At 44.6% G+C, this 18,920-nt stretch overlaps 1 protein-coding gene across 1 annotated transcript in view; it reads left to right on the forward strand.

Moving 5' to 3' along the window:
- The first annotated feature begins 8,140 nt into the window (after positions 1–8,140).
- LOC119174160 (glutamate receptor ionotropic, kainate 2) overlaps positions 8,141–18,920 on the forward strand; it is a 43,604-nt gene continuing 32,824 nt past the window's right edge. Inside the window, exons 1-3 of the mRNA XM_075896079.1 lie at positions 8,141–8,251; positions 16,765–16,900; positions 17,763–17,926. Coding sequence (XP_075752194.1) covers positions 16,819–16,900; positions 17,763–17,926 — 246 coding nt within the window. The 5' untranslated portion in view covers positions 8,141–8,251; positions 16,765–16,818. The remainder of the gene's footprint in view (positions 8,252–16,764; positions 16,901–17,762; positions 17,927–18,920) is intronic.

The raw sequence follows: 18,920 nt of genomic DNA on the forward strand, positions 1-18,920 counted from the left end.
GTCCCAGCGATTCTGCGGAGTATATTCACTAGCGTATTCACCTCGTTTTCGAGTTTCTTTATGTGAGGTGCCCATGATAGCTGCCTATCAAGTATTACTCCGAGAAACCGATGATGTGTCACAATCATTAGTGGTTCTTCTTCTAAATTGAGATATAGGTTCTTTAACTTCTTACGGGTGAAGGGCAATACAGCTGTCTTTGCGTGCGATAGAATCATTCCTCTTTCTTTTAAAAAGTTGTTGATAATATTTATTCCGTCTTGCAATGCAATCTGAATTAACCGTATGTCCGTGCCAGATGCCGAAATGCACACATCATCTGCATATAAAGAGTATTTCAACCTGGAAGGCAGTCTTTTAGCTAAATCAGCCATAACACAGTTGAAAAGAAGAGGGCTGAGTACGCTTCCTTGTGGCACTCCCTGTCTGACATCGTGTTCTGCACTTTTTCCTTCGCTCGTCTGAATGAATATTTTACGACCTGATAGAAATTTGGATACCCACCACAAAGACCTGCCGAACAGTCCGTGTTCCAACATACTCAGCAGAACATGAGTGTGACTGACTGTGTCAAATGCCCTTTTGATGTCCAAGAACACTGCGACCGTCAAACTACCGCAGGCGCGTTCATGCTCCACATACGTTACTAAGTCCAGTATTGCATCCATTGTGCATCTCTGTTTCCTAAAACCTATCAAGTAGTTGGAGAATACACCAGTTCTGTTGCACCACCATTGAATTCGCGCATCAATCATTTTTTCCATTACCTTACATAAACAGCTTGTTAGACTGATTGGACGGAAGGATTCAAGGTTCAAGGGCGTCTTAGCCGGTTTCAAGATCGGAATGATGCGAGCAGACTTCCAAGACTCGGGTACAATTTCTTGCGTCCATAGATTATTGTAAATATCTAAGAGAATAGTTGTGCCTGTGATCCCAAGGTTCTTTAGCATATTGTACGTAATGCCGTCCGGTCCAGAGGCCGATTTTTGACGACATGATGCTATAGCACAATGCAGCTCCCTTAACGTAAATACAGGGTCTAGTTGAGGATGCTGGGCCCAAAAGCAAGCATTAATTTTCTGGCTGGCTAACGCGACAGAATTATCAAATAAGGCACATTGTGATGGGGCGGGCCTACTAATAAGTTGGCAAAATTCATCTGCTACCACAGCTTCCGGTTTGTCCAAGGCTACAGCAAGAGCACGAAATGGAAAGCTCTGTGATACAGGGCCACTAAGTGCTCGAATTACAAGCCAAATTCTTGGAACAGGTGTGTGGGGAGAGAGCGTGCCACAGAAATCACGCCAGCGTCCTTTACCTAAATTTTCTAGCCGTCTGCGCACTACACTGTGGATTTTCTGTGCATTTTTGTATGCTTCTAAACTTCCGCTGCCTCGATATGCCCTTTCTGAACGGCGTCTGATGGCTCTTAGATGTTCATACTCTCCATCGACTGCAGCATAGTCTTTTGGAATAGGGACTTTCTTTGTACATTTATTCGCATTATCTTGCAGAAATTCAGTAAAGCTTTCAACTGTCGTGAGTTCACTATTTTGGTTTGTTAGGTGGTGCCGAAAAGCTTTCCAGTTCGTCAGTTTGCTGTAGCGTCTGGTGTCGTCTTTTCGCAAGTAGGGGTGATTTATTAGAATGGGGAAATGGTCACTTCCACGTGTTTCTACATCCGTTGTCCATACCACACCATTCACTAGATCTTGGGAACACAAGGTTACATCGATGCAACTAGAGTAATTATGCCCTCGGAGAAAAGTTGGGGAGCCGTCATTTAAAATTGTCAAATTGCATTTGTCTGCGGCACACTCAACAATGTTCCCACGTGCATCACATCGATCACTACCCCAGATTATGTTGCGCGCACTAAAGTCGCCGCATATAAACGTATATGAGTTAGAAATGTTGAAGATATTTGTTAGCTCTTCCACCGAAATGCGGCTTGAAGGTTGTAGGTAAAAATTGATCACTGTAACGCACTGCTCACCAAAGGATACTTTGCAAGCGACGAATTCCGGGAAGTCCGAATCACTTGAGTGAACTTGATCAGAAGGTAGGTCCTTTCTGACGCACAAATGTACTCTGCTAGGACCACTTCGACGAGATGACTTATATATCACGTAGTTGGAGAGGCGGAAATCATCATTCATTCCTGCCTCTTGGATGCAAAGTATTGGAAAATTATACTGCAGAAGAAGTTTACGGAAGTCAGCACACTTCCTTCGAAGACCATTGGCATTCCACTGGTATATGGAGACATCTTTGTAGCGCTTATTCTTATGTTACTTGTCGCAGGTTTGACCCGGATTGTTGACACAGTAGTGCTTCCAGAGGCAGCAGGGCTTTTACTTCTGGCAGGTTGTTTGCTTCCGGTAGAGCAGTCAGGATTGCCTTATGTGCTGCGAAAAGCATTGGCAGAATCAATTGCATGACTGATGCAGAGGCACGGTCTCCATTGAATGGTTGATTTTCTGAGGCCTGTTGAGAATGACGGGACGTTTCGATGTTGTAGTTGGGGCGAACACTGGCACTGTCGGTTTTGCTACTTTCCGGCAGAGGTCCCGTAGGCGTTCGCTGCTTTGACGCGTAGGTTGGGTTACTTGAAGGTACTTCTCGTGAGTGGTCTCTCGAGTGTGCTCTTGGCGGCTCTCTTGACGGTTCTCTTGACGTGCTTGTCGGCTGCTGTTGCGGTGGCCGCTGAGGTGGATCACGTACAGGATCAACGATCTCAAGGTTTGGAGATGGTTCATTTGGGCGCGGTTTTCTTCCAAGGATGAGCTCATGCCGACGCATTTTTGCAGCAGCTTTACTTTGCGGGCAGCCTGAATATGAGGCAGCGGGATTACCTGCACAGTTTGCACACTTAGGCTGAAGAACAGACTTGCACTCCTTATGATGGTGTTCTTCTGAGCAGATCTTACACCGGCGTGTGTTACGGCAACTTTTCGCCATGTGTTCGAATCGCTGGCAGTTATAGCACCGAAGTGCTGGACCAAGATATTCTTCCACTGGATGACTGGTGAATCCTAAGTAGATTCTTTCTGGAATCGGGCGGTCATCTCGAAAAGTCAGGATCACTGAGTGAAGTGGACGCGTCGTTACTCCTCCATCTTCCTGGCGGTAGTATTTTATTTGCCGTCGCGCCGATATAACCCCTGCATCTCTCAAGTACTCTAGGAGTTGTTCATCTGAATACTGCAGAGGAACATGTTTTACTTTCCCAACGTTCCGAGTGTATGAGTCTGGGATGAAATGCTTAACTTTCAGACCACCTACATTTGAAAGCATCAGAAGACGCTTGGCTGAACTTAAGGAAGCAACGCTGACACTGAAGCTTCCATCTCTGGTCGTTCTGAATGACTGAACTTTTTCTTTAGCAGCAGAAACTACTTGAGCTGACACTCGATTGGCGTTCACTTTCCAGAAGCTAGCACCTTCAGCTGCTGGACGAAAGACAACTGGGATACCCTCTGCTCGTTTCTTTTTATAAGTAACCAACGTAAATGGTTCATCTTCGCCCATGTCTTCTTCATCACTTAGGTAATAAGTTGACGTTTTATCGTCGAGAGGATTCTCTTCTAAGCGAAGCTTCTTGCTCTCAGCTTCATCGTCTTCCATTGCTGATGTGCTCGCTGGAGCTATTTCGCGGTTGTGAATTTGCAAACGTGCCGGCTTTATGATGCTTGGGCGCACTTGTAAGCCCCCAGGCTTTTCATTGTGTCCTGCAGTATCACTCATGTGGTTTAACGCACTTGGACGAGCATAATGCTCGTGGCGATGGCTACCAACCACCGTAGTGGTCGCTACTAGCCAAGTCTTTGATAAAGGAACCTCGTACCTCTAGGGTGCCGAGCCCTCAAAGTCTTCACCCGGCGTCTTGTTGGCACACCGCGAAGAAATGGATGTCAGCGTAATAGTCCAAGAAAACAGCAGAAATTGAACAGTGCACAGAAACAGCGACTGAACAGATCCCCAGATGGTGTATCGTTGCGGAAGTCTTATTTAGAGCGCTTAAAATTACGTGTTCCCTATGGCGCATTCTTAAGGGGACTATATACCATGCAGTTGAAGCCACCGTAATTTTATTGTTTAATTAGTTTTATTGGTTGTAATTGCTTGCTATGATGATTTAACCGTATTAACATATAAATCATTCTTGGTAGTTATTTAACACATTAAAAATTCTGCAATCAGTGTTTCGAATACTAAATCGCATTCCGTTCTCCAGAAGGATACACGATGCATAAGAAATGGTTTAAAAACTCAGAAGGAAGAGAAAAAAGACAGCAAGTGGACACATCTTGTGGTTTAATCTTACGGCAAATTATTGCCCCTACTACCAAGAATATGCCCCGCCGCGGTGGTCTAGTGGATAGGGTACTCGGCTACTGACCCGCAAGTCACGGGATCGAATCGCGTCTGCGGTGGCCGCATTGATGGAGGCGAAAATGCTGTAGGGCTGTGTGCTCAAATTTGGATGCGCGCTAAAACCACAGGTTGTCAAAATGTCCGGAGCTCCCATTACGGTGTCTCTCATAATCATATGGTGGTTTTGGAACGGTAAACCCCACATATCATATCAACCTAGGATATATTAACGGTCAAGCTTATTTTTACCGATTTGCAGCGACGGGTTGTGGTGGTTTAGTGGTTATTGTACTCTAATGCTTACTCAAAGGTCGTGTGATTGAATCCCGGAGACTGCAGCTGCATTTTGATGCAAGCAAAATGCTACACGTATGACCCGTGTAGTATTTTGTGTGACCCGAGTGACAAGCGTAAACCGCACGTTAGATAACACCAGGTGGTCAAAATTTCCGGAGCCCTCCACTACAGTGCCTCTCATAATCATATCGTGGTCTTGAGACGCAAAATCTAGGAAGTGATGCTGTATTACTTTGAAGCCTAACATATAGGGGATTCTGTCCCCACTATGACGACTAGAGTTGCCGTGCGGTGTGTTGTAACGTTTATATAAACTCGACACCATGGCTCTCACTCACTCACTCACTCACTCACTCACTCACTCACTCACTCACTCACTCACTCACTCACTCACTCACTCTTCCGTTTTATGCATGATAGAGTTGCATTCCAGCGGTTCAATCAGGACGCCAGACGCCTGTTTTCTTTCTTTCTTTCTTTCTTTATTCAATACTGCAGACCTTGTACAGATCCAAGCAGGGTGGGTGAAGAATAAAACAACAACAAAACGGAGCAAACAAGTATAGTCATGCAATTAGCAATGAGCAATGATCCCAATGCGCTTAAATGCTACAATGAATCATTCCAGTCTGTTACGGTGCGGGGAAAAAAAGAAAATTTGAATAAATCTGTTCTCGAAAAATAAGGTGTCAAAGAATTAGGATGATGGTGGCTAGTAAGTCTTGATGTAGAAGATGAAAGATATGGTGAGGGGTTAATCGCTAGTTTATGATTCCAAAGGAGGTAAAGAAATTCCAAACGTGCAGCTTTCCGTCTCAGTGCAAGGTATGGAATGTTGTTAGCCTGCATCAGTTCAGTGGGTGAGTCATACGGTGAAAATTTGGAATAAATAAACCTGACTGCTTTTCTTTGCACATTTTCTAGGTGATTAATGTTGGTTTTAGTAAAGGGGTCCCATACTACACATGCATATTCGAGTTTTGGCCTAATTAGTGTGTTATAAGCAAGTAATTTAACAGCTGGAGGAGACTGTTTGAGCTTATGTCTTAAAAAATATAACTTGCGGTATGCAGAAGAACAAATGCTATTTATATGTGTATTCCACGACAAAGTATTAGTAAGAGTTACACCTAAGTACTTGTATGCCGTTTCCTCATGCAATGGTAATGAGCCTAGCCTATATTCAAAGGAAAGTGGAGCTTTTCTGCGAGAGAAACGAAGATATACTGTCTTACCAATATTAAGTTTCATGTCCCATGTGTTACACCATTCGGAAATGTTAGCAAGAGCAGTGTTAAGGAGGTGCTGATCGTTAGGTGAAGTGATTTCATGGAACAACACGCAGTCATCTGCAAACAATCTAATTTCAATGCTAGGATCAATGACTGTAACGATATCATTAATGTATATCAAGAACAACAATGGCCCTAATACACTCCCTTGAGGAACCCCGGAACCAACCGGAAGATAGCCAGACCGCCGCCCATTAACTTCCACACACTGGGATCGATTAGTCAAATAACTCCTAATCCATGTAATTAAAATTTCCGGAAGTTTGATTTTTCTGAGTTTTAAGATCAGTTTGTCATGCGGAACCCTATCAAAGGCTTTGCTGAAATCTAGAAATATTGCATCGATTTGACCATTTTTATCAAAACATGAAGCGAGTGAATGAATAACGGTAACTAATTGTGTAACTGTCGAGTAGCCTTTTCTAAACCCATGTTGATGATTAGAGAGAACTGAATGTTCATCTAAGAATTCATTAATTTGATTGGCGATAATGTGCTCAAGAAGTTTACAACAGGATGATGTAAGTGATATCGGTCGATAATTTTCTAATAAAGATCGATCACCTTTCTTGTGTATGGGAACGACTCTGGCTACCCTCCAGTCATCCGGTAGTTTACCATGAAGTAAAGAATTACGGTAAATTATAACAAGAAACTTTGCAATAGACTCAGCATATCGCTTCAGAAACATGTTAGGAAGGTTGTCAGGACCACATGAAGATTTCGTTTTCAAGTTCAATAGCATAGAAACCACGCCAGGGTAAGAGATGAAACTGACATCAGAGGGATGAAATGTTGTGTGATTGGCTGGACAAACACCAGACTTACTAAAAACACTCTGGAAGTACTCATTCAAATGACATGCGATGTCACCAGGATCATTAACAATTGAGCCATTAATAGAAATTTGAGACACTGGCTTCTTTTTTTCGCTTATATAATTCCAAAACTTTTTAGGATCTTCTGAAATAAAGTTTGGTAGCACCGTCTTAAAATAGTGATCTTTCGAAGAGCTTACCGCACGTGCAAGGTTATCTTTTAGTTCTTTTAGATTGCCGATAGATATGCATTGTTTTTTTAATCTCTTTATTTTTCGCTTCAGGTGGATGATTTCACGCGTCATCCATGGTGTCTGCCTATTAACTAGTTTATGTTTGGTTGGTACAAACGTGTCTGTACAGAAATTACATATATCTTTGAAACGGCACCAAAGTGAGATGACATCAGTGTCGGTGAAATCAGTTAGACATGTTTCCAAATGTTCTATTATGGATGCATCGTCTGCACGTGAGTAGTCTTTGAAAGAACGCTTCACAGAATTATTTGATTTCATAGGAGCAACAATGTGTAAGCAAACACTGACAAGAAGATGATCAGAAATACCTTCCACAACTTGAACTGTGCACTCTGATAATTGTCTGGGTAAAAAAACCAAATCCAGTACTGATTTCGAAGTACCTTGAACACGTGTTGGTTCCCGCACTATCTGCACTAGGTCGTGAGTTAACATTATACTCAGTATACTATTGAAATGACTGTTGTTTTCAGAAAGTGATTGAAAGCGTTCCCAATTAACGCCTGGTAAGTTAAGGTCCCCTATTAAGAGTATTTTATGTTTGTGGAATTGAGACAGGTGTTTTTCTAGTTTATCCAGATACTCAGGGGTGGCATCAGGAGGCCTATAAATGGCACACAGCAAAAAGTTATGGCCCCAGCATGTGATTTTTACGCATAAACATTCTAGGCCGGGGATGTCTTGCAAAAGAACAGCATCTAACGGGTTTTTAATGAGGACAGCCACGCCGCCTCCTCTAGAAGCCCTATCCTTACGAAATATTTGATAACAAGGTGGAAAAACGTCCTCGTCACATATTTCAGTCCGTAGCCACGTTTCAGTTATGACGGCAATGTGGGGGTCTTGTTCTAGTAAGGAGACTTCCAAAGGTACTCCACCCTTATACATTACGCTGTTAAGATCAGAAGGCAGTCAAACCACGACAGTGCGCTAGACATTTCGCACTCATTCCACGGGACTCCCGAGCAATGATGCGACGCCTGTGTACCGAGGCTTCGACCTCCGCACCCTTTCCTTCCCCGCCGGCTGATCTGGGAGGGTCGGGAGAGGAGGCGAGCAAGAGCGGCGGGAGACGGGATGCTGCGGCGGCACCGATCGATGCTGCGCCATCTTGGATCACCGACGGGCCACATCTGCGCCCGAGCGCTTAGTCTCCCCGTGCTCCGGTGCTGAAGTCTCCCGGGGACACGGACGCGCCGGCCGACAGGTAAGCCTTCCTCCACGCCGTCGTCGGGTCCACGAGAGGGACGAAGAGGTCGGCCTGATAACTATGCAACGCGCTTAAGCAAACTGTCCGTTGCGAGAACACGCATCTGCATTACTGCGGCGTTGTGGGATGCGGTGATTCCTCGACGTCGCTGTGCAGCCACCTTTCCCTTCCACTCTCATCTGCTTGACGGTTGTGCCGAACGCACAGCTGAGTCATTTGTGGCCCCTTTCGAGTTGTTTGGTCTTTGTTTTGCCTCAGTGCAGACCTTCTCACATCAGGCCGCTTGCTATTACGTACGTCACCCTTCGAACTTTCACGTTTGGCATCTCGCAGAGGTGCGAAGAATGCATGACAGCACGCACTTTCAGCGACACTAAAAGAACAAAAAGTTGTTTGATAGGGAACCACATCTTCTTTGAAGTGCATTCGCAATAATTTCAGCTGCGTGGTACAGCATTGCATACCAACAATCTATGAAATTACGACAGCTGTTCTTTCGTTATTCAGCTAGACATTTAGTCTTAGTCTTCTCACATGTGAGCACAGCTTGAACTCTCAGTGCCAACACGGGTGCCTTTAACGATGTTACTCGCAACGTGCGCACTGATAATAAAAATCTGTCACTGGTGCTTTTGACGAGAAAAGAAAAGAACATCAAGGTGATCGGCAGCTACAAAGACGGCGGATGGCTCCAAGGCTGAACGCCTAGTTTTCAGAAACACGATTGTAAGTCAGGGTTGACGACATGCCTTGTTGGTACACGCATAGCGTGGTGGATTGAAGCACTCGCGGATCGCAACACAGACTTCCCGCTACGCTCACTGACTACTGGGTTCTTGTCAATTTGCGTCATGCATGCCAGCCGCAACATACAAATTTATTGTATACGCAATGACGAGACGATATTGATCAAATGGCAACTAATCGAACTCCACTCCTTACGTCTATTTTTTTTCTATATATTTAAGTGAATATTTTCTCAACCGTACAAGTTTAAGGACGCCGAGCTCCTATCTAAAAAAATCCCTGCGCTGACACAAAGCTCGGACGTCACACGGACAAACATTCGCTATGCAGGACACAATGAATAGTTTTGCGCAGTTTAACATATTTGTTCGCAACGTGATATAGAATATTCTATGTGTAATCGTCAATATGATAAAGATAGATAGATAGATTATATTTATATTAATTGGCGTGGTTCTTTTGATGGAGTGGCGAACGCATTGTCACTTAACGGGTTGTCTGCACGAAGGTAGGCAGAAGTTTTTTTGGGGGTGGGGGGGGGAGCGTATTTTTTTTTAATTTTAAGCAGTGGCAGGGCAGAGTATATTCAAAACATATATCCCGTGAGATGTATGGGGTGCATGTTGCGCCGCTGTTGGCAGGATGAAGTTACTGGAAATGTGCTGGAGTGTTATTTTGGGCTCTGTATGTCATGGAAAAAAATTCGGGGGGAGGGGGGATTCACGGGCTCCTTAAGCAACCTCCTGGCTGCGCCACTGTTTCTCAGTTTCATGTTTTATGCATATGTTGTTCTATTTTATTCCCTCTTTATTGAAAGACATAGTTCATTTACTTTGCCTACACTTTCTTTGGCTGAACACCCAATGTTTCTCAATGCCTTTAGTCAACATGCCAGTGATCTGCACAGCTTTTTGAAAAGATATGTTGTTCTGTCTCTTCTTCTGTGCTCATTTACGTATGCGGGGCCTGCTTCTTGTTTCGTCAATGTGTCGTTACCCCTCTACGCTGTAAATTATCGATCTTTTTTCACAATAATGCACACGACAACAAGCTCGAGAGGAAGTGAAAAATCTTAGTAAACAAAAACAATCAATGTGAATAAAAAACTTGTGGTTACAAATCGATAACACCACTAGTAATCTAATAGGGCTCCACGAATAAACATATAATGCGTAGTAGGTAACAGAACGATGACTGAGAGAAGAATTTTTTTATGAGCCCCTCGAAAATTTGGCTCCTCAGAAATAGATTTAGAAAGACCGTTCTAGCTTTAAATTATTTGTGAGAGAAAAGTAGAAAGTAAGCGTTCAGTTCTTTATTCCATGTCTGCGTAGAATATTGCAGTTACACTGTATTTATCGTCATGCGTATTCAATTACATATGGTATACCTTTGAAGCTACCCTGTGATTGAATTCGTATAAACATTCATAATCATATTAACATCACCTCTGCTCCCGACATGTAATAAAATATTGAATTAAGAGATTGGACTAGTAACTAAGCACACAGGCTAATAGTCCAAATAATTTTGCAACTATTTTTTGTATTAGGTTTACTGAATGAAGACTGATGGATTCATTGAATGCCTGCACTGGTGACACGTAGGTGTGCTAACGAATACATAAGCCTAAACAGAAACCGTAATAGCTCTACTCCGGAATGTGAAGGAAACTGCACACCTTTTTACACGGTAGCGTTGCCACACACGTTGTAACAACTAGGAACAGAAAGACTTCATGCTGCGCTATAGATCCACGTTGCGTTTGTCTTGCATCTCATCTGTGTCGCCGCACAAAAGCGTGCTTGTCTCGGAGATGACGAACGAGGCCTGAGCTTTGCGTACACTTCTTTTGGAAGCCCACACATCTGCTATTATTCAACAGAAATCTGAAGAGGAGGAGGAGAGAGGGGGGGGATTGCGAAAGAAACCTGCGACGGAACTGCGTCACGCAACTTCTGCAGCCTCCGGTCTCGCCACGCTTGGTTGGCGAACTCGGCGCGCTCCGAAACGATCGGTGTTACTCGCGTCACGAGAGCTTGGCAAGTGGTTCTTTTCATATTTTTGTTAAAGCCTAGTTAGCTCTAAGATATGCACGAGAAAAAAGAAAAAACGACGCATTTCCCAGGGTGCCACTGTTTTCTGCCATAATCAGTCGGCTTAAAGGCGACGTCTTTGCTCGTTCTCCTAGAATATAACGCTGCAGGCTGCATGGTCTTCCTCGTTAGTTTGACATCTATGAAGCTTTCGTGCTTTGTTATGGCCGCCGGCTTAGTCATTGTTACAAAGATTAACACTGACCAATAATTAGAATTTGATCAATTTTATTGGATACCTTATGCTACGTCGTAACAGAACTGATATAGTTTGTGTTATTTATTTATTTACTTTATTTACGAATACTCGTAACCCTCATTTCAGCATCATTTCAACCAAAGAATGCGTCAACTTGCAATTGATATTCAAAGATCGTGCTAGTGGCGTCAAAATTCATTGAAACATAGAAATACTTGTTGCTGGGCTAGTAGGTGCGTAATACTGAGGGAAACTTGCAGGCGCCTAAAGCACCACAAGAAGAAAGACACACAGAGAAAGAACGTCTATTGAGATTTCATTGAAATACCAATAAAAATATCGACATCGCCGACAAATGGAATGAAAAGAATTGTCGAACATTAAAATACCGTTGGATGAATTTTGACAAACCTGCAAAATAGAAAATATTTCGAATGCCTCAACATAAATCTCAATGCTCAATGTCATCTTTTGATGAACTGAGCAAAGAAAAAATGCTGAGGGATGTTTGTGAGCGCAGAAACAGCTCTCATGGTTGATTTCTTGCCAAGTATACCAGATGTTAGTATGTATGGGTGTGTCAGAAGTTCCCAGGCCACTGTACCATGTATTTCTAAGGAAGTGGGACCTGGCAACCTTTTACAAGGACTGTACATGCTTTTGGTCAGGTTTAGAAGACCCTTGAGGATCTTAAAAACGATTTCTTCCTTTTCCCTCTAATTTATAAGAATTTCCACTAATAACAGCTTCGTCTTCAATAACGGCTTCACACTCTCGCATACGAACTTGGCATTTCGCTGAGTCCGATTTTCTTTTCCCACAAAATATGAATCGGGCTGGAGGTGTGTTTTAGAAAGGGACTAAATTCATTAAAATGGTGATACGTGTTGCAGTACGAAGAGCACTCAAAGCAAGAGTTGCAGAAAGTTGATTGAAAAGTACGAGAAGATAATAACAATGGCCCAAATTTTTGAGGCCAATCAGTGGGGCTGAGTAGCAAGCTTGTAGAAGGTGAATCGCAAATCAGTCCTGCGTCCATTGTCTGTGTCGTCGCCCTCATGAAACTTCCTTATTTGCTGCAGCTTCGATTGTATTTCCGCCAACTGCATATTGCTTATTGTCGTTTACAGGTTTGCAGTTAGTCCCCCGTTGTAGTGTAGCGGTTATGGTGCTCGAACCATCATGCGAAGGTCGCGGATTCGAACCCAGCCATGGCAGTCCCATTTCGATGTATGCGCCAAAGGATGGAGGCACTGCGCATGCCAGTGCACGTTCAAGAACACCGTATGATTGAAATTTCCGAGCCATCCACTACGCTTACCCTAAAGTCATATACCGTGCTTTTGGAACGGTAAAATCCAATTATTGTTGTTGTTATCATTATTAAATGCAAAGAATTTTTTCGCGTGCTTCGCGAGTGAGCTAGCCGCCAACGTCTGGGTGTTCTCGTGATCACCCTCTTAGCATAAGGTGAACCAAAACTACTATGGAAGGGTAACATGGTTTGACGAATACGACTCGCTGGTCATGACAAGAAAAGTGTCACACTGATGTACATCGTGAAACACTTTCCACCAGACACGTGTGGAAAATACCCGTAAACCACGGTTACGTGCCACAGGTACGCTGGTATGTGAGTGACATTTTATATCAACCCAGGAATGGCGAGAATCGATTGATTGATTGATATGTGGGTTTAACGTCCCAAAAACACCATATGAATATGAGAGACGCCGTAGTGGAGGGCTCCGGAAATTTCAAACCACCTGGAGTTCTTTAACGTGCGCCCAAATCTGAGCACACGGGTCTGCAACATTTCTGCCTCCATCGGAAATGCAGCCGCCGCAGCCAGGATTCGAACCCGCGACCTGCGGGTCAGCAGCCGAGTACCTTAGCCACTAGACCAACACGGCGGGGCAATGGCGAGAATAAACACGGGCAATTTTAACGTGAGCATGAGCGTTAAGAAAAAGCTGAAATCTGTAGCGTTGAACAAACGAATGCGAAGAAGAATTGTCTGGACACTAGCAGGAATAAAAACCCGAAATTTTGCGGCGCATTCAAGTACTCTAGCACAGAGCCATGCTGGGCCTCGGAACTTATTTTCAAGTAAACCTTATAGTTTTAATATTGTGGGCATTTAGTATACTCATCCTCCTCATCTGTGCATTATCATCGTCATCATCCGATGGTCATGCATCCTGATCATTGTCGCGTATGAACATCATAATTCTGAGTTCATCGTATCTGTCGGCAGCTGGGTTGTCTAGCCGAAGATAATCAAAACCAAGCCCCCCTAATAATAAAATTGTTGCGGTTTAGCGTCCCGAACCACCATACGACTATGAGAAACGCCTGCGAGGAGGGATCCCGAAATTTTGTCCACCTGGGGTTCTTTAACGTGCCCCTAATTCTAAGTACACGGGACTCGAGCATTTTCGCTTCCATCGGAAATGTGGCCGCTGCAGCCGGAATTCGATCCCATGACCAGCGGATAAACAGTTAGCGCCAAAACCACTAGACAGCTGTGGCCAGATAGGCCCTTATGTTGGTGAAACGTGAACTCGGGTTGCAGCGCTGACTATTATATTTTATAAACATTACATATGTGCTCCTATGATACAGCCATGCTGTCGGGTTATCGCCATTTGTAGGTAAGCGCCTCACCCGGCAGTTGATTTATGTAGCAACGTCCAGGGCTACCATCCTCGCGAGCACAAGCGCTACATATCAGATTGCGGTGCTGATCCGCAGAGCTGTAGAGTACACTGTCTCGTCAAGAGCAGCGAATGCAGTGTTTGCTTGTCAGTCTGTACATCGACGTTGCTTGCCGATGTACAGACTAACGCGTGTTCAAACATCGGACATCAATGCAGCCTTCTCGTCACCGATGTCCGGAAGGAAGTTGTTTATTCTACCAGGCATCAAGACTATCATTCTCATCAACCAATATTGCGAAGAAGTACATGAATTCAACGTGCTTTGATTCGCGCCAGTGAGTGTAACTGATTACACCGTTATTCATACGTTTAGATGAACTCCGGTTACGAGTTCAGGAATGTCTTAGAAAGAATGAAGAAGCAATGGCAGACAGTAGAGATAGTGGCATGTAAAAGGTGCCGTGATTGCCTGCTGTTGAAAAAAAGGGCTACTCACTAAAGTGTCATAATAACAAAGACTACAACACTGCCAACTTAATACAAAGTTCATTACTGGAGAGAAACCTCGACCTAAGCGAACGTAACACAGCGCACTATGGTAGATGCATAAAATATCGCTTTTCATTATCTAAGAAAACCTTGAATCTTTATGGAGCTTTCGGCTGCAGGGTCACTAAGTAAAATTTATTTTGTCTGTAAAATGTGAGTGAGTGAAATGACCTTTTGTTAAAAATGATTTGTTTTCTGTGTCGCATGACAATTCTGATCAACTGTGTTTGTTTCTTCTTAATGATCAACTATTTTATACTCGTAATCAGGTCTTGCTTAATGAGCCGGACATAACCAGGAAACCGGACATTTTTCGTATGGTTTCCCAGATGTAGCCCGCCGGACTGATTAAGAGTTTAGTTGAGCAGCAGCATCGCCTAAAGGTTAGGTCCAGTTTTGTTTTGATAAAAAGTTTTGTTTTTGTTCAATTTATCCTAGCTTGCTACTACGGACGTCAATGATCCGCCAAGTTGTGTGTGTGCGTGTGTGTGTGTGTGTGTGTTACGAAGGCAACCTATTGGTATTTACCTGCTCATGGCATGTACCTCCTATATTTAAAGACAAAAATTAACTGCAGACTAATCCTCCCAGCTTTCAACCCTAACTCTCACAATCACAACGCCGCAACGACTGTTATACATCCAAAGGCAATGGCAAGCGGCATTGTCTTCAACTCCCCAGCTCCAAGGACCAAAGTGAGTGCTGAAAAACTGTGCGCCCTGGCCTGCTTATGATGTTAAGCTAATTATCTGATGCTTTCCCCCGACCGGAGCAGTCCACTGTGATTGGCAGTGGTAAGAAGAGCTACCCGGTATAGGAGGAGCATCATTCTTCGGGCACGATCCATGTGTGCGGGCTTTGCCGTTGCCGCGAACATTTGGAGTGCTTCATCAAAGAGTGGAAGCGAAGTTTGGCACGAATTTAAGAAACGCGTGAGACTTGGTTCTCGTGAATCCGCGCTGTTTCGTGCGGTTCCACAACAATCCTTCCTTCGCTCCTTCCACGAAGGATGGAAGGAGAGTAACACCAAGGGCACCTTGAACACAAGAAATGGTTTTAGGCCAACTCGGGCCACAATACCGCCGACGGTCATCAATCGTCTTCCGTCGTCATTCCGCTCGCAGCAATCACCGCTTTCTTTTTTCTGTTAGGCAACCATGCGACTTGGCGATGACTCCGCTAATGAAGGACAGTACGTAGTTACTTAAGTACTCCGCGCATGTCGATGGTCTGTAGGTGCGTTCGCGATATTACCTTCAACATTCAGGAAGCTACCGCTCTCGGTCGAGCCCCACCGTCTTCGCAGTGCGCCCCTTCTAGTAAGCCATGCCCTCTGAGGAAGTGCTGTGTCATCATCGCCACAACCCCGTGAACACGAGGTATTCTCTTTCTAGCTCCTCCAGTACTGGTCGTCTCACTCGCAATTGTTGTTTCTCGCTGCAAAATCATCGGTATGTAGTAAAGCCCTCACTTCACAGTCGACCACGTACGACTGTGTCGCACGTGGTCGACTCTGCGTTACGAATAAGACATTGGAGCGCTTTCACGTCATACCGCTGCAGCCATTTGCGACGTTCTGGACTTCCTAATTGTTGAGCGTCCCTGTGACCGCCTCAAAGAGACGTTCATCAAGCGCATTACAAAAGCGGAGTGGATTACAGCAACTCCTAAAACATAAGAGGAGCTCGGTTACTGCAAATGTAACGATTTATTGTGTCGCAGGCAATTCTTGCTTCCAGACATGGCTACTTCAAGAAACAGATACTGAAAGCGTTTTCTACAGCGTCTTCTCACGCAGTTACGAATTATCCTTAACGCGTCTACAGTATCGACACTCTCACGCTCAGTTGGGTGACAAAACTATAGATGCTGGGTCAATCCTGCCCACTATGGGCAGCGAAAGGCACATTTTTCGTGGAAAGCTTTATATCTCTGTGTTTTAAGGTTACTGTGAGGTACTGAATATAAGCACGCAGGCTGTTCGTTCCTTTCGTCCTTGAGCCGTCCACGTGACTGTCCTCAGTTGCGGCTATGAAGTTATGTAAAAATGGCATGCATGCGATGAAGCAAACGCAGGCAGGGCCCATATGTGGCAGTCATAACAGGTTCGACAAGTACGAAATGAGACGTGACTTTCTGGGTAGGTGTTCATTACAACAGCAAAGCACATATTGACGCTTTCGCCATGAGTTGCCTTGAGCAATGCGCAACGGACATTTGTAATTTTTCACGACAAAATTATTTCTCTGCCTCTTGCAGGCTTGCCATGACGAACCCGCTTGACTGAGCGACGCTCAACGCTCGGACGCCACCATGCGGCAGCACAAACACATTGAAGTGCTGCTGCTGCTGCCGTTGCTAAGCAGCTGGCCAGCAGTGGCTGACATCAAAATTGGTAAAGGCTTCTATTTCCATATTCATGATTCCTTCATTAGTAAAAGCGTGGGTATATAGCATTAACCAGTGGAAACGGTTCTACGGCAGTCTTGCTTCTTGCAGAAAAGAAAGAAATGTTTTGTGAAATTTATTGTTTACGATTAAGAGAGCCTAATGTTCTGAATGTCTAATGTTCCAAACTTGCCATTGTACTTTCAGCTCGTTCAGCGACATAAAAAAAAAACATTCCGCAAGTGCGCACCTTCACATCCAAAATTTGACACCAACAAAATTGCAGACGTTGGGCTAGCATTGCAACTAAGGTGATAGAATTTCGTCGGGTGTCGTCATTCTTGGAGATGTTGGTTGCACTCGCCGTACAAGCTTTCGGAATGCGTTTCACAGGAAGATTGGCGGGAACACAGCCATCTTTGTTTGGACAAGTGAAATGCCTGAAAAAGCCTGGCAATGGGGTGCTCACTGCGCTGCGCTTCGCTCGCATACGGCACGTTCTGGCAGCACCAGACCAAAATTATTTAGATTTAGCGCCATATAGAATGTGCGAGTTCCGTTTATTTGAATTACATCTTATTTGTGATGTAGTCACACGGGTGCCCATTCACGAACTGTTGATGAGAAGGTTTCCTCTTCCCCTGAGTCCTATTTCCTTATTTTTAGCTTATTTTCAGTCTTACGGGAGGAAAGTTGTTTTTATAAAAGATTCCTTAAAAGCATGAATAGGTTTGCATGTTGTATATACTGTAAGTGGTGGATGAATTGAGTGTACAAAAAATATAATTTACACAAGATGAATCAGAGGACCTGATGAGTACTCGATTGTCGTAATGTAAATGATCTGATGCCTCTGACCGGCACCACAGGCGGCATCTTCGAGACGGGTGACGACGTGCTCGAAATGGCCTTCAGCTCAGCCGTAGACCGGATCAACACCATGGGCCTGGGTGAACCCGGCGCCCAGTTTGTCACCCCGGGTTCACGTCTGCTAGCTCGCGTTGAGCACACCGAGCGTCTTGACTCCTTCCAGGTACGTGATGTTCCACGTCCACCTTTCTTCTTCACCGTAAAAACAAAACAAAACAAAGAAGCATTGACCAGACAATCAAAGAAGAAAAAAAAATGGCAGATCTCACGTATAGTGGGAATCGATGATATGCAAAGTACGGATGAGAAATGTTGATATGTCACTTTAAAATAAGCACAACGTCACGAGGTGAAGGTAAATGATGCCGTAAATAACTTCCGTGTCATGATTATCATCTTTAGATGTGTCGTTTACCTTCGTCATCTATTCACGTCATGTGATGCCAAATTTAGTATATGTGGAGCTAGCGAAGCGGCCGTGAGGATGCCATGAGCGTGGTATAATGTCATGTTTTCACAAGACACGCGTGTCAGGATTATCATGTTTCCACCACTCATATATTTCTTCATCCATTGACGTCACGTAACACCAACTTTCGTATATGTGGAGCTAGCAAAACAGCCACGAGCGCATCATGAAGGGCCCAATATACTCCAATGTAGTGTTGACGCACGCGCACGTTGGGCACAGTGACGCTACGTTAGCAAAACGCGAGCACTCTGACGCCAGCCCACACCAGCGTCCGTCGGCGCAGCCCGACGGCAACCGCAACGAAATGCGACATGCTGCATTTCGTGCCGATTTCTTACCCAGACAACACTGCGTCTCCCTCTTTTTGTGATGGAGAGACGCAAGACGCGCTAAAACGCTCATGCGTCAAAGCAACGCAGCGTGGCGCGCGCCTCCCAGTATAAAGCAGGACCGGTGCCTGGCGTGGCAACGCCGGCGTGACGCGACGAAATGAACGCCGGGGAGTACGCGCACCGCGTCACGTCGAAACGTAATGGCACCTTGACTGCGACATATAACATTGTTCTCACATGACACGCATCTCATGATTATCATGTTTGCACCAGTCACCTCCGTCATCCATCGGCGTCACGTAACACCTAATTTGGCATATGTGAAGCTAGCGAAACGAACGCCAGCGCATCAT

Source organism: Rhipicephalus microplus, chromosome 5, assembly GCF_043290135.1.
Source record: "Rhipicephalus microplus isolate Deutch F79 chromosome 5, USDA_Rmic, whole genome shotgun sequence".
Classification (NCBI taxonomy): Eukaryota; Metazoa; Arthropoda; class Arachnida; order Ixodida; family Ixodidae; genus Rhipicephalus; species Rhipicephalus microplus.